This window comes from Bidens hawaiensis, unplaced genomic scaffold, assembly GCF_021521415.1.
Source record: "Bidens hawaiensis isolate Kalapana, Puna unplaced genomic scaffold, B.hawaiensis_p1.1 tig00041067_1, whole genome shotgun sequence".
Taxonomy (NCBI): Eukaryota; Viridiplantae; Streptophyta; class Magnoliopsida; order Asterales; family Asteraceae; genus Bidens; species Bidens hawaiensis.
In genome coordinates, this window is record NW_027497251.1 from 130,217 (window position 1) to 146,653 (window position 16,437).

General features: G+C 36.1%; 2 protein-coding genes and 1 pseudogene across 3 annotated transcripts; 1 reads left to right on the forward strand and 2 right to left on the reverse strand.

Annotated features, from left to right (window-relative positions):
* Positions 1-415: 415 nt before the first annotated feature.
* LOC143592567 (uncharacterized) lies at positions 416-4,888 on the reverse strand. The gene is made up of 6 exons (XM_077072459.1): positions 4,783-4,888; positions 3,920-4,043; positions 2,242-2,682; positions 1,154-1,637; positions 704-785; positions 416-619 (listed from the first exon to the last, which is right to left on the reverse strand). Exons 1-6 carry the CDS (start codon positions 4,816-4,818, stop codon positions 416-418), a joined length of 1,371 nt encoding a protein of 456 aa, XP_076928574.1. The 5' UTR covers positions 4,819-4,888.
* A 303-nt stretch (positions 4,889-5,191) lies between these two features.
* On the forward strand, positions 5,192-7,894 carry LOC143592562 (proteasome subunit beta type-2-B-like). The gene is made up of 3 exons (XM_077072456.1): positions 5,192-5,440; positions 7,597-7,689; positions 7,760-7,894. Exons 1-3 carry the CDS (start codon positions 5,192-5,194, stop codon positions 7,892-7,894), a joined length of 477 nt encoding a protein of 158 aa, XP_076928571.1.
* Positions 7,895-12,870: 4,976 nt separating this feature from the next.
* On the reverse strand, positions 12,871-14,258 carry LOC143592568 (trans-resveratrol di-O-methyltransferase-like; annotated as a pseudogene). Its single transcript, XR_013145945.1, has 2 exons — positions 13,466-14,258; positions 12,871-13,156 (listed from the first exon to the last, which is right to left on the reverse strand). The product of XR_013145945.1 is annotated as a trans-resveratrol di-O-methyltransferase-like (transcript).
* Between the last annotated feature and the right edge of the window lie 2,179 nt (positions 14,259-16,437).

The following is a 16,437-nucleotide window of genomic DNA, read 5'->3' on the forward strand; positions in this document are numbered from 1 at the left end:
CCGTGTATACACGGGTATTTAACCTAGTATGTATATAGACAGAATTGTGGTGTGTTGGTGTATGTGTTCACCACCTGTATGTATTCATTTGTATGTACTCACATTGTTTGTCTATGTATACACTCACGTTTGTGTGCATATATTTGTTTGCGTTCGGGTTTGTCTGCATTTAGCATTTGCAAAACGTACCGGTCTTAGATCCTTAACGGGCTTGCCTAATGCGGGCTGAAAACGAGGGTTGGTTAGGGCCTAACAGGCCAAACAATATTTACCAGGCCTGGATATTAAGCCCAATTCCAGACTTACTCCATCAATACACTATTACACTACACATTTGATAAACAGTAAAATGAATTTGATTACAAGAAGCCATAAAGAATACCAAACACCAAGTTCCCTAACAAAAGACTGAACTTTAAAAACACCAGCAATAACATGAGAAAGAAGACGGTATTCTTCCGGTCTTACGAATATACTCCGCTTGTTCTTCAGCTCTTGCAGCTTCCCGGCTTCTCTTGGCTTCTGCCGCAGCCCGTTTCTCTTCTGCCTTATGTCTTGCAGCTGCTAATTTGTTCATTAGTCGATCATGCGCTCCACCTCGCATCCGTTCTACCTCTACCTGCAAGATACACGGGTTGGTAGCAAGTCAAAACAAGTTCAGGAAACGGGTCAAATTGTATGGTCAACTTTGTAGTTTACATACCTCAATTCTCCTCATTTCGGCTTCGGTCTTTGCTTTTTGATGGTTTTCCCATGCCTCTATCTTTATCTCCTCGCGTTTGAACCTGGCCGATAAATCATTTAATCAACACGAGCCACAATTTGAAGAAAATAACTATTTGTTTTGTTTATATTAGTCAACACGAGTCACAAGTTGTAAACGTTTTAATCGGGTTGGTGGGTTGTAACAAGTTGGTTAAACGGGCTAACGGGTCGACCTATTTAGCTAAACAAGTTGGCAGGTCAACCCGTTTAACTAACCAGGTTAAGCAAGCCAACCGAACACGACCCGCTTATTAAATAGGTTAGATATGACAACCAAAATGTGAATTTTTTTTCCCGTTTCGGGTCAGGTCAAAAACCGCCAAAAGAACAACCCGACCTTAACGGGTCAACTCTAGAGAATTCAAATAAAATTAAATAATTAAATTACCTAGCCATATACTTGGCTTTCTCAGCATCCTCCCAAGCTGCAGCCCGTATCTCAATAGCACTTTTACCCGTTTTATCATCTTTCACCGAACCCGAAGCAACTTTATCTTCTTCCTTGCTAGCCCACGCAGCAATATTCGTCTTACCTAACTGCGTTCCAAGAGCTATTATCTCTCTTCTAGTTTTTAACTGCAACTCCTTTTCCGACAACTCTTTGTTTCTGGAAGTTTCTAACCGCGGGTTTGAAACATTGGTGGAAGTGGAAACCGGGCCGGTTCTTTCGGGAGTTGCGGATCTAGAAGAACTTGCACTCCGGCTGGGAGTTGTGGCCCGTACCGGGGTCCCGGTTCTAGAAGGCTCTTGGCTAGCAATGGGAGTCATTTCAGTGCCCATGTCTCTCATTGATACTGATCTTGCGGATGAAGGAGGCGGGACAGATGTCATGCTCTGAATGGATATCGAAGTGTCATGGCGACTCAAATTAACTGCACGAGAACAAGAATTCATGAATGCTATCAGTGTTCTTGTTTAAAGCTAGGGGTGCAAACGAGCCGAGCTTAAACGAGCTCAAGCCTAAAAGTAAGCTCGTTTAATAAGCAAGCCCGAGCTTCACTTATCAAGCTCGATCCGGCTCGTGAGCCTAAACGAGCCTGCCGTTTGTATAATTTTTATAATATATTATATAATAATTAATAAATTAACAAACTAACTAAATAATATATATCAAGTTATATATTTAATTTTAATTAAAAAATATAAATAAATAAAAATATATAAAAATTAATTAACAAATAGTAAACGAGCCGAGCTCGAGCTTGAAAAACTACTCACGATCCGAGCTCGAGCTCTAGAAATAAAGATTGAAACGGGTCGAGCTCGAGCTATGTGTAAGCTAAACGAGCCGAGCTCGAGCCTGGTCGAGCTCGGGCTTGGTTCGGCTCGTTTGCACCCCTAAAATTTGAGGTTTAAAGGTAAAGGACAGAATTTGTAAATTACTCATTTATTTAGTAACCATTAAACAATATATTGAACCTAAATAACAAAAGATCATGTTACTTAATAGCAAAAACAAACGTATAAAGCACTTACTTTCAGAATTGCCAACAGAATCTCCAGCCATCAATACCGCCTTGCTATACGAATCAGCCATATTATCAGAACAATAATCACCATCCCAATTCGCATCATGCCCTTTATCCTCCTTAGAGTGACTCAAATCAATCTGTTTGGTATCAGGCTCGGCATAAGGAACCAATCTTTGATCACAAACCTCAACCACAGTTTTAGTAACCGGTTGGCGATTTCCGTGGCTAGTTTTCTTCACAGACGGCTCAGTTTTCACACGACTAGACGTAGGGCTAGCTATCCATTTCTGCGCATCATCCCATTTCGACGGAGCTTGCTTTGAAAACGGAGCCATTGGCTTCCTATGCGAGCCCCGTTCGGTTTTTTGAAACTCAAATGGCAATGCAATTAACTTATCAACACCACTGTCAACATCAACATCTTTGTAATTCTCTAAACAATCACCTAATTCACATAATAAACCAAATGATCATTACTAAAAATCCTAATTCACGTAATAAAACAAACAATAACAATCACTGCTGATTAATCGCTAATCACTACCATAGTCACATAAATCGTGGTACGCTCCGGTACGGGTACGCGGTTCGCTGAAGGTAACGTATTCGGTACGGAGGGGGGTAGGTTCATTTCGGTACGAACCGGTACGGTGTACCATGTAGTTCGGTTCGAGGCGGAATTAAAATTAAATATAAAATTTATATATCTTATAAAAATAAAATTATATGTCTTAAAATATATTTCCAGGCTATTGTGTATATATATTCATATATTTATCAATAATTTTATGAAGATTATTTTGTAAAAATATGTATTTGTGTAGTAAAGTTTAGGGTTAAGTTTTATAAAAATAGAAAGTTGAGGGTGAAAAATGACATATTGTTTGAAGAAAAGAGTGAAAAGAAAAGGGAACAACGCTTTATGTTTTATGGTTTCATAGATGTTTCAGTTTCAGATTTGGGAGGGCCACCGTTTCCATAAATCCGGCCAAATCTGGAAGGAGGCCAATAGGAGAGACGTTCCATCAGTCCTGATTCGCGATTTTTGGTTCAATCGGAGCGACGGATTGGTGATTTCTGGTTCACGACTTAGGGTTCAATCGGAGCGACGTTCCGGCGATTTGGATCGCGATTTCGCCGGCGACCGGCACGCTTGCGAATTGCGATTGGGTACAAAACGTACCAATACGAAAATCGCGGCTACTTGAGCGATTTATGTGACTATGATCACTACTAAAATCCAGTAATCGCTAATTGGTATGCTACTGATTCGATTTCACCTAATCAATCGGTAGACGGTCAAAGCCGATCCAAATCATTCAAAATTGGTCAAATTTTGTTCAAAGTTGTCAAATTTCGGTCAGAATTTGTCAAAATGGATCAAATTTCAGAAAAAATGGTCAAAATTGGTGAAAATCTTTGTAGTATTTGAAAAATTATACTTATTAATCCAATCCAATTAATAAATTTGAAAAATTACATATAAAATTCCAATCCGGTTAATCCGTATTAATTGCTAGTCAGTACCCCGCCACCCGACTAGCGCCTAACGAGTTCTACAACACTGTTAAAAGCCTAATTCACATAAAAACCTAAACAATCATTACTAAAATACCCGAACTCACATAACAAACCAAACAATCACTACTAAAACCCCTAACTCAGTAATAATCATGACATACCTGAATCTTCAATCTCAAAACCTTGAGATCCCAGTTCAAAATTAACCGATTCAACCTCATCTTCCCCTACTTTCTTCTTCTTCTTCAACATATTCCGCAACTTCGATGGACTCAACCCTCCACCCTGCAACTCATCAAACTCAAATTCAAATTAACCAAAAACCCTCATCAAATTCAACCCCAAATTCAAATTCAAACCCATATCAAAATTCAACTCCAAATTGAAATTAACCAAAAACCCAGATCAAATTCAAGCTCAAACTCAAATTAACCAAAAACCCATATCAAATTCAACCTCAAATTCAAATTAACCAAAAACCCAGATCAAATTCTAGCTCAAACTCAAATTAACCAAAAACGGAGATCAAATTCAACCCCAAATTCAAATTAACCAAAAACCCATATCAAATTCAACCTCAATTTCAAATCAACCAAAAACCCATATCAAATTCAACCTCAATTTCAAATTAACCAAAAACCCAGATCAAATTCAAGCTCAAATTCAAATTAACCAAAAACCCATATCAAATTCAACCTCAATTTCAATTTAACCAGAAACCCAGATCAAATTCAAGCTCAAATTCAATATAACCAAAAACCCAGATCAAATTCAAGCTCAAATTCAAGCTCAAATTCAATATAACCAAAAACCGAGATCAAATTCAAGCTCAAATATTAATCAAAAACCCATGTCAAATTCAACCCCAAATTCAAATCAACTAAAAACCCATATCAAATTCAACCTCTAATTCAAATTAACCAAAAACCCAGATCAAATTCACTACAAATTCAAATTAACCAAAAACCCAGATCAAATTCACTTCAAATTGACAGAATAATAATGTGACAGATCTGATAAGAACCTGTGGAGGGGTTTTGTTTATCTTCTCGTAATCCATTTGCAGGCTGCTGCTTCACTCATTAACATTACTGGTGTGTGATTAATGCATCGGCGGCCATAACATTGATGAGTGCGTACGGCTCGGTAGTGTGTTGGGTGGTTCAAGCAGGTTTTGGCTGGTAGTGTAACGCCAAATGGTGGAAGAGATGTGACATTGAGATATAATGAGTACACTGAGTAACATACAAACTTATGCACATGACTTTTTATTCACTTTATTGTTGTTACTTTTAACGGTTGTATTTGTAAAGTTGTATAAGTAACTTGTTTTCTAAAGTATTCTTGTTTTTTTATATATATGATGCAAATTTGTAATTCTCGAAACTTGAAACCAGAATCTTTGTGTATTTAAGAGACTTTTTTTTACGCTAATGGGTTACCAACCCGGGACAATTGACGTAAACTTGTATTTTGACAATGAGGTATGGAGAGTGAATGGTGGGCGTGGAGATGAGGTGGCAAAAAGTCATGTGTTACGCCATGTGTTGTTGAAACTGGATCGGCCGGCCGGACCGGTCCGATCGGGATTCGGTTCACTGACCGGTCCGGTTTTGCGTAGTTCGCTTGCTCTCAGAGAATCGGCCAGTCCGAACTGGTTCGATCGGAAAACCGGTGAACCTGTTTACTGTGAATATATATATTTTTTTTTTTGAAAATACTTTTTTCCAGCCCCACCTGTCATTTTTTTACCAAAATTGTTCGGCTGGTCAGACCGGTCCGACCGGTTGAACCGGTGAACCGGTCATCTGTCCGGTTCGCTGTCTGATCCGGTTATGAAAGCATTGGTTACGCCTTACTCCTGTCTCATTGTTTACTATGGTAAATAAAACATTTTAGTTTTTTGTGTTTATTTTGTAGTAAAAAAATTAATTTGGTAACTCAAATGATTTTCGGTAATAATTTGCACTTGCTAATTTTAAAAAATCTAACTAATTAGTGTTGTTTATATATATTTTTAAACATTTTGATATAAATTCTTATTGAAACTCAAGCTGATTTTGAAATACAGTGTTTTTCTAATCTCGTATAAAGGTCTAAGCGCATACTTGTATCGGTAACTTTGTTGCGACGGTAGAAATCGAGGGAGAGTTGAAACCAATCCCCATAACCTTATACAAAGGTCTTGTGATCTAGCGACTAGCGGTATCAAGTTTGTTGCAAATATAAGTCTTATGTAGTTGAGGGTGGGGTTCATGTCTAAATCAAACAAAATAAAAGTATCATGAGTCCATGACCATTTCTTAATAGGACAAACGCTATGAGTAATTAAACGTGTGGTGTCTAGTGCTAAACCACTTTAAAGAAAGATAAGTCTTTTATTGAAAATTCATTGTATTTAGCCACTAAAATATTTAAAGTTGTTATTGCATTTTCAAGCTTTATTGTAAAACAATTTAAAACATGTTCTCAAGAAACCTAAACCGAATCGAAATCTATCAAAACCCGAACCGAAACTTGATCAAGAAACCGGTTTCAACCCTAACCGAAGCCAATCATAAACTTATTTTCATATACTTTAATCAGCTGAAAACTTTTTTATTTTGACCACCATTCATTAGCAAGTAAATTTTATATTTCAAACATATAATCATAACTAACTTTATTTTCAAAAAAACTCGGCTCGTTTTGTGCTTTTTGAGCTCGAGTAGCTCGCGAGCTGCTCGGCTCGTTTTCACTTCTAGGTGCAATAGAAGCTTTTACTGTACATTACTAGTAAAATTAGTTGATGCATTGTTTGTGTTTGATTTGAATTCATATATCATCATATTGCTATGTTACAATATGTTCTGTCTGATTCACAGTTGTTCTTTTCATCTCATTGCTCATAAAGTACTGAATCATTGTTATGATTTATTCATCAACTGGTCTTATCTTGCTCTTGATTAAAGTAATGAATCTTTATCCGTTGTATCATTTCTGAAGCTTAAATCAGTCTAGAATATTAGTAATTTAAGCCTTTATGGTTTATCTTGCTTCTATTATTTTCCTTTCTATAAGCTATAATTATATTTTGGCATATTTGAAGAATTTATTTGATCATTAAGAATAATTGATAGGCTTGTAAACGAACCGAACAAACACGAACGAAACATGTCCATGCTTGTTTGTTTAACTTTAACCAGCAAATGATCGAACACAAATAATTAAATGAACAAGGTTTTCTTGTTCGTGTTCGTTTGTTAAGAAAATGAACAAGTTCATGTTCTTTTATATTTCCGTTATAAACAAGCTTCACGAATGTAAACGAACAAATAAACTTAACATAAGAGGAACGAACATAACTTAGCTAAAACCAGTTAAAAGTAACGTGAAGAACAATGTTTTGGGCCGGCAAAGTTATTAATAAAAACTAAACTAAGTTGTAATGGGCCAAAATATTTTAAATGAATATATTTAGTAACATAAACAAATGAGCATAAATGAATGGACAAAAAAGAATGTAAGCAAACGAACGTTCATGAACATAAATGAACGAAAGAGACGTGTTCATGTTCATTCGTTTAACTAAATGAGCAAAACTTTTTGTTCATGTTCGAATAAACGAGCAAACATAAACGAACTTCCCGCCAAATGACTTACAAACTATTCATTGAACGTTCGGCTCATTTACCAAGCCTAAAATGAATTGAGATCATATGTGGAAATATGAACTTTATATTTATTCCTATTTTTAATAGTATCATCTAAAATAATCAGGCATGAGTTAAAATGAAGTTATACTAATAATCAGAATCATACAATCAACTGTATAATATGAATTTTATTGATTCTGCAGAATCCTTATATGGAGAGCATTGTGCTGGCGGGCCATGACAAAGAAACGGGCCCGTCTCTATACTTCATCGACTACATTGCAACCCTGCACAAGGTTGATAAGGCGACGTTTGGCTACGAGTTGTATTTTGCACTGTCCATGATCGATGGACTGCCACTACCAGTCAAACATGACAGTTGATGAAGCCATCAAGTTGGCTGGCCAGTGCATTGAGGAGATGCGATATCCGCTTGTTGTGGCCCCACAAAACATGGTCATGAAGATTGTGGACAAAGGCGGGCACATGAACACTCTATAACAAAATGATCAACCACATTTTGTCTATTACAGTAAGATATATAAATACAATAACTTAAAGCAAATGCTAAGGAATGCATTTAATTACAAAGATATGAAAGGCTATAAAATAAGAATATTGGATTTTAATAATCTCAACTTTGTCCTATTGGCCGGCATTAAGTCTAACTTCAAAAATAATTTCTGCCAATCCCAACTTTTAATTTATTTTCCTATAACAATCCCAATCTAACTGAACACTAACCCGGTTAATTATTTGCTGACTTTGACAACTTATTTGACAAAAATGTTGACATTGAGTGCTTATGTGTCCCACACATGCATACATACACACACACACACAAACCACAATCTGTTACCACCACCCGCCACCTCCTCTTATTCCCCAACCCCCTTCATATTTTCTTCTTCCCGGCCTTTGCTAGCTACCGGTGCCACCAATTTCAAACCATCATGGATCTGAACAGACAATGTTGTCACCTTAACCGTACACACCTCCACCCACATAAACCCCCTCCCCCATTTTTCTTCCCATCGGCTGCAACTCTCTTGTTCCCCATCGCCGGAGTAAAATCAAAATTGCCCTAATGATTTTAAGGTATGATTATGGGAAGATAAAGATGCTGATGACTATAATTTTGTGGTAATCAAACAGCCCACTATCAATTTTGGTTCAGTTTGCTCTAAATTGAAATAATGGAGTCAAAAATTAAAGCGCGCGGTCAAAATTAGGATATGATTCAGCTTATTAGCGGCGGTAGTTCGATGGGTGTGGTGAGGTTGTTGTTGATTTGTGGTGGTCGCATTTCAGGCAATGGTGTTGTTAGTGGTTGCCATCGGAGGGTAAGGGTGGGGAATATAGAACAGTGGTGGTGTCACTGTTGAGGGATACATGTCATTGCGGTGGCGGATGTGATTAGGGTGGTAGAATTGAAGATGGTGGGTGGTGGTGGCGGCGGCGGAGGAGGAGGATGAGGTAGGTGGTGGTGGTGGTGGTGGAAGCGGACCGTGGTTTGCATGTGTATATGTGTGGGACACAAGCATTTCATGTCAACATTTTTGCCAAATAAACGGTCCAAGTCAGCAAAAAATTAACGGTTAGTGTTCAGTTAGTTTAGGATTGTTATAGGAAAATAAGTTGAAAGTTGGGATTGCCAGAAATTATTTTTGAAATCGGGTTTGACGTCGGCCAATAGGGCAAAGTTAGAATTATTAAAATCCAATATTCCTATAAAATATATGCAAGGCTACAATGTGGGAGACAATCATTCAAACGATGACCGATTAATGTGATGGATTTGGTTTTCTCTTTGGTCAGTCATCTGTACTTTAACTTTGGCTTAATATCTTTTTAGCCCTTTAACTTTTAAAGTTGGCAATATTGGCAAAGAATTTCCTGAGATGCTACCTGGGGGGATGGTTTCTTCCGTTTTACCTCCTATTACACCTCTTGTACATGACACTGCACCACCTTTGGATTCTTCAATTGACAACACACATAATTACATTTAAACTTCAATGTGAAATCAAATGATATACCATTGGTTCAAACATTTAATCTTTTAATTAAGATTTTTTTATTTCATACGAAAATGTATCTGAAAATTCTAACTCACGAGAAAGTTATAGTTTTGTGCAAAAGTTAAACTTTTGTTAGAGTATTAATGCGAAGGTGAGACCAACGTAAGTTTGATCATGCGCAAGTTAGGGCTATACATAAGTTTTGGCCATTCGCAAGTTATGGCCATACTTATGTTAGGTCATTTTGCCAGTTAGGCCATACTATAGTTTTGTCATAAGAAAGTTTGAAGAAGTTTGAAGCATGCCAAAGTTAACCCATACGCAAGTTATACCATACAAAAGCTTTGGTTATTTGTAAGTCAAGTCATTCGAAAGTTTAGACCACAAGTTTCAATGTTTATACGAAACTTAGGCCAATCAAATGCTTATATGACATACAATCACCAAGGAAACTGTGAAACAGTAAAACTCATCAAACAATCCTAAGCACACATATGCATCGAAGGAATAACAATAAACCTCTTACTTAATCATAAACCATAAACAAAAGCAAAATCCAAATCAAAATCCAACGTCAACAAAAGTTCATCATAAATCTAGGTTGTCTAAGGGTTTAGCCAACAACCATACTCAAGAACAAAACAAATAAATAAGGTTCAAATAATAAATTCATGAAGAAAATAATAAATTCAAACCAAATAATAAGTATGTTTAGATGAGTAGGTGTTAAACCCGGACGCTATCTGCTCGGACCAAGGTGCTCTTCTCCCTTCTTTTTTTTTTCCCACGACAGTTAGGTAAAAATCCTTCTTTGGCCTCCAGCCGTGACCTTTTTCTGTTGCTCTTCTATTTCCGTCAAAAGATCTCTTTTATTCAGTGCCACTCCACCCTAATTGTTTCACCTTGCTATTATTTTTATGTGGGCCAAGAATCCAATTTAGCAAGTCATGTGCGCTGGATCGGACCTCAAAATAAAACCGAAAACAAGTTATTTATTAGTTATTATTGGTATCTATATGAATGCATATTGACTTTGAACTTGTTTCACAGTTTTGAGTTCACTATGAGTTTCTATTTAATACAAAGAAATTGATTTTTAATTTTATAAGAGTTATGTGCATAATAACAACAATATAATATCTATTCGACTATTCTTTCGTTGGTCTTAAGTTTAGTAAAAGTGCTCCATTTTAGCTGATAGTGTCTAGAAACCATTAAACTCACACGTGAACCAAAGAATAATAATATTTAATAAAAACCTGACACAAAAGTATCTAAAAGTATAGGAAATATTTATATATAATATGCATAAATGAGACCACATCAGTCGCCATTGTAGGTCTCCAAAGAAAGGACTTCCACAAACTATAATGTCCTCAATCGTCTCACGCAATCCCTTGTCAAAGAACAACACTGCCTCCATCATGTGTACAGGTTGACATATTCTCAAACCAAAGAAAAGTTTAGCAATACCCATACATGATCGAAGCAAAAGTAGCTCAGTGTACGGGTCACCAAGTTTTGGGAGAAGACGCATCAAATCAATAGCATTAGTATCTCTCTTCTTTGCCAACCCCCTAATAACCCCGGTGTCTTTACTAACAGCCCCCCCCCCCCAAAAGAAGGTTCACCCATAATAATGGTCTTCCGATGTTAAAAGGGAATAAATCATCACGAGACTTCGTTCCATCGCAAGAAGGCCAAAATAGCTCAGTTTTCTTAATATTCAGTTCAAGACCCAAAGTTGGACACGTTACCTTAATGATATCCAACACTTTAGCCATCTCCATTAAATCTCCAATGACATTCCCATCATCAAGATACCAAGCATGAAGAAGAAGCTTGCAATTGTCTCAAATCTGATGTACAAGGGGGTGTAAAACAAGGGCGAAAAGAAGTGGTCCCAATGGGTCTCCTTGTTGAGCCCTCGTGGTGGACCAAATATGATCATCCCCAATATATATAGTCTTGATGGTTGCCCATATAAAAATTCTATCCACAAGGAAATAAAAGAGCATCTGATCATTACCTCATGAAATAAAGCTGATCTATCCATCATATTAAATGCATTAAAAAAATCAACTGTAAGCATTGCAAGAAACCCATCAGTGTGGCGCTCACTCAATACCCTGTTAGCGCTATGTAATATGGCCTCCGCACCACCCGACACACCAACTCCAAAGTTGAAATCATTAAGGTATTTGATAATTTCTTTGCCAACACCTTTCATAGCAACCTTAGAAACTAAACGTCTCCATATAGTACCCATTGCAATAGGTCGAATCCCATTGTCGGGTTTTAAAAGCAGTGTAAGAGTAGCAGACGCTACAAACTCTGCCAAAGTAGACGGGCATTTCCCTCCTAGCCATAAATTAATCACTGCAGTGATAGCACATATGAGGTCAGTGACAATAGCAGACCCTTCTCCACAAAGAGCATCCAAAATATGTTGTATCCTCAAACCGTCCTTCCCACACGAAGTTCCCTTAGAAAACGACTAATTAAATTGGAATCACTTCACATAATTAATTCTGATTAATTCCAGATGGAAACATAGTGTTACTTTAGGCTTTCTTTCATTGGGCTATGCGAAAGTTTTAGTTAAAAACAAAATTTCACATGATTAAAGCAACACTACATTCTTAAGTTTTTTATTTATGAGTTTTGGAAAAGATAAGAAAATTTTTCTTGTTTCATTCTTGAGTTTTTTTCTTTTTTAGAAAAAAAAAGAAAATGGAAAGAAAAGTTAGGATTTTTTTCCTCCAAAACTTTCCAGCCAAATATGGCTTGATTGTGAAGGAAAATTTTATATATTACTAATTTATCCGTTTTTTCCTTCCTATCTAACTCAAGAATGAGGACATAATTATAAAGTTGTACTTTTTTTTCCTATCTTTTCCTTCATATCTAACTCAAGAATGTAATTAACACTTTATTTTATTTTATTTTATTTTAACTCGAGAATGCCTTTTAAATATATAATTTCTTTTCCTTTCTTCCCTTAACCAATCTTATCATTTCTTTTTCTTGTATTTTAAACCCAAGAATGCAGTGTAAAAAGTCTGGCTTTTGCATATTGTTTCGTGAAGATGAAAACGATCATGATACTGAATCACATAGATTGCTTTGTGGTTAATGACTGGTGGAAGTCAATGTATTTCTTGGTTATTGTCTCAAAGATTTGTTTTGCTTGGCTAAATATAAATGTTGTTTCTGCTGCATGCACGCGGCCTCAGAATGAAGTTGTGAAGACAAATATTTTGGACGGAGATTTTGAGTTTCTTGTTTTAAGATTACTTTGTGTTAAGATAAAATTTCTAGTTAAAGAACCACAAACAAGAACATTTATATTTACATAAAACATGACAACACTGATACAAAAGAACCACAAACAAGAACATGTTAAAAAGTTTTTTTTTGTAGATTTTAACATCACCAACTAGCAATGTAACTTAACTAAGGATAAACTTCAATGAGAGATCTTAATCCTAAAATCGGAGTTATTTTGTAATCACTAAATCCAGCATCAAGGAATAGCTTCGCCCAATCTTTTTCGCACCTCTCTCTTCCCCGAAACCAAACTCATAATATGCATATCAAACAAAAGTTGAGTCTCGAGTAATTGATTCACGACCATGTCTATGATGATTAATTTTCCACCATTTTCTTTGCTCGGAATCGCTTCTCTGCATCGCTTCAATATCTTCATGCATTCCGCATCATTCCAATCGTGTAAAATCCACTGTTTTTTTTATAAGAGAAAATATAGATCAACGTAAGAGGTCCTTGTACCCAACGAATAATCAACAAAATAATTGTCGAAAATAAAGTAGATTAATTACATTAGTTAGAGATATTAGTTGGGTTTTATTGTAGTTATTTCTATCATAATTAGAAGAATTGATTTAGTTAGGTGTTCTTTATAATTATCCTAATTGTGTTTTGATTAGATTGTCTTGTAAAATATCCTTATATTATAGCTTTAAATATAGTTGGCTTATAATGCATCATGCCTCTTTGGTTTTTATTATTCAATAACATCAAAGAATACCTTAAGCAAAACTGCATCAGCATTAGGAATGGCTTCAAACATGTCTCCACTAACATAACTCAAGTTCTTACTTCCAACCAAACCATTAACTACATGAGGAAGATCAAAGCTGATGCACCTAATATTAGGAAAAGCTTTAGCAATAGCTTCGGTAAACAGCCCCAATACCACCACCCAACATCAACAATAGAACCCAATCCTTCGAAAACATCCCCACTATGTTTAAGAATGATACTTGTAACAAGCCTTGCATCGCTAGCCATCCCTTCATTGAAGAGCTGATTAAGCTTAGGCTCTTGGCTTGCCATTTCCCAAAACATTTTCCCATAGGTTGTGTAAAAACGGGGTGACATCGTCGTTTTGGAACCATTTGCTCATGTCTTGCCATGGATCCATCAGCATTGGATCTGTCATGGCTAACAAATAGGGCCTAATGCTTAAAGGCTCCCCCTTTAGAAGCAATCGCGAAGCAGGAGCTAGCAAATAGCCTTCTCCTCCCTCCCCCATTATTGCCTAGTGTGGTGGACACATTTTGCTCCACAAAGAAACCGGAGTGAGCAAGGACGCGCATAAGCCGATAGACAAAAGGGGTTCGCTCCTTGTTTATGGCGAGGGCTTCGACTAACTCGGAAAGCAACATAGGTGAACCATGACGATGGATGATTTCAGGTATTTCTAGCTGAATTGCACATTTAAGTGCCATGGACTTTATATAGCTGAAAATATGGTTCCATATGTGAGCTTGAGAATGAAGTAACTCATCTTTACATACCTCATCATTTTGCAATGCCATCTCTTTAGTTTTTCTACAATATGTGTTGTGAACATATAGGCGTTGTCATTTGTCAATATATAGAAAAAAAAAGGTGAAGAGATGTGATTTAAGAATTTGAGATAAGACTCGATAATCTGTAAATTAAATTAAAGATCATTTTTTTAATATTCACAAATATTTAATCTTCTTGTAACGTTTAGATGCTTAACCATCTACTTTAATATGAGAAGAGAAAGTGTTTTCTTTTAGATAATATACTATGATAGAGCCCGTGTGATACATGGGTGGTTAAAAACAATAAAAAAATTAAATTTAATAATATGCATACTGACATATCTTATGGATTCATAAAATATAAATAATGATAACCAAAATTTTACAATTCATATATCTCTAAAAATTATTTGAATAATATTAGATATTGACTTAAATGTTTAATGATTTGGTAGTATTAATTATAAGTGAATTAACAATATACCATTTATAAGTCAAGAAATCCAACACGATTACCACTTAAGTGGAGTTAGTAAGCATTTATAGGTTGAAACATGAGGTCTTGGGTAAGCCTTATTGCCATATGAAGATATGTATTTGAGAAGACACCGGGTCATTGCTCTAGCATGAAAACCAGGTCATGGATTATAAGTTATAACATAACTAAACGGGTTCATATCCCATATTGTATTTAGAGAAGAGATAATAAAATAGAAAACTATTCACATGACATATGTGAATGCCCTAGAATGATGTCATACAGGAAAACAAAAAACCATCATATAAGTTATCAACTATTTTAAACCACAAACACCATATGTGAACCAGCTATCAATTATTTTTTGTTTTAAACCAATATAAACACTTTTAAAACAAAAAAAAACACAACGAATTGAGATTATGATTTATGAGGTATGATTCATTATGTGTTTTATAACCGATAACAGATTGAGATTATGATTGTATGATTTAAAACGATAATATTATGCAACATTCAAATGATTCATAACAACGAATCCGATAAGGCAATAGAAGGCCGAAAGTAGGAGTGAATCGATAGATTGAGGAAGTTATATAATCTTCCACTAGGCCACGGTCCACACGATGGTTGAAGAATAAACTGTCGTCTCTCCATGTCTCCAACACTAGCATATAATGTAACATCCAGTGGCATAGCCAGGAATTTATTCCCACGGGGTCGGAAAATTTCAAGGGATTCGATGTCGAAATTTCTACGGATGTGATGTCAAAATACATGAATATTTGTACAGGTTTGGCCTAATACGTTCCCTAAAAGCTGCCTACGCCCCTTGATAACATGTATTACATGAGAATTTTCCCAAATCCTAGAGGTGAGTAATTAGAAACAGTTCAGAACCGAGGAACCGGAAACGAACCGGTGTATCACAACCGTCAAAGTGTGTTACCTTACGCCCCCAAAAGCTGCCTACGCCCTTAAATATTCATGTATTTTAAAGTCGTTAAAACCTTAAATATTCATGTAAACAGTATTAATACTTAACGCATCGTCAACCGTAAATTAACACTTAACACATCTTTGACTATGTGTTTGGAGGCCTAGCACATCGTTGACTATGTGTTAGCTAACTTGTCGACGGGACTACCTAACTCATCGTCGACGATGCGTTAGAAGAGTGACAAATCTGGAAAAAAACGATTTTGAGGGGACATATTTGGAATCTCTCACCATTAAGATGCTATTTTGAGAATATTTGAGGTTTTAACAGACTTTAAAATACTGTTTACATTTTAAGATCACATAATACATTAAATATTCAATTTTGATTTGGCATACAGTATGAGAACGATTTCGGGTAGTCTTGTGGGAGTCTAATAATAGCATATCCGTCTCAAATCCATGACAATTTGTGTAATTGATCTCATACTCTGCCATGTGCCCGAACACATCCCATTGACCGTCTCAAACATTTCAAGTAATTGTTTTCTTTTTGTCTATCCGTGCTATACCGGTGATTCACCCCATAAATTTTAGCCTTGATCAATGACGAAAACGTAATTAGACCCTATTGTCACATTGATTCTTCTTTAGACCTTTTGTCACCAAAGTTGATTATCGAACCGAAACTACACCTAATAAATTTATTAAACATTTATTGAAGAAAGAACTTTTAATTTGTCTAGATAGATCTATAACGCCCCCGGCCCTACCAGCATGTTGCTC

Excerpts from the sequence above, each read along its gene's own strand:
- LOC143592567 (XM_077072459.1), bottom strand. The coding sequence starts at position 4,818 with ATGGATTACGAGAAGATAAACAAAACCCCTCCACAG. Across the intron at positions 2,683-3,919 it reads TTTTGAGATTGAAGATTCAG|GTGATTGTTTAGAGAATTAC; the intron begins GTATGTCATGAT and ends TATGTGAATTAG. Across the intron at positions 786-1,153 it reads AAAGCCAAGTATATGGCTAG|GTTCAAACGCGAGGAGATAA; the intron begins GTAATTTAATTA and ends TTTATCGGCCAG.
- LOC143592562 (XM_077072456.1), top strand. The coding sequence starts at position 5,192 with ATGGGTTACCAACCCGGGACAATTGACGTAAACTTGTATTTTGACAAT. Across the intron at positions 5,441-7,596 it reads ATCGGAAAACCGGTGAACCT|AATCCTTATATGGAGAGCAT; the intron begins GTTTACTGTGAA and ends TTGATTCTGCAG. Across the intron at positions 7,690-7,759 it reads ACATTGCAACCCTGCACAAG|TCAAACATGACAGTTGATGA; the intron begins GTTGATAAGGCG and ends TGCCACTACCAG.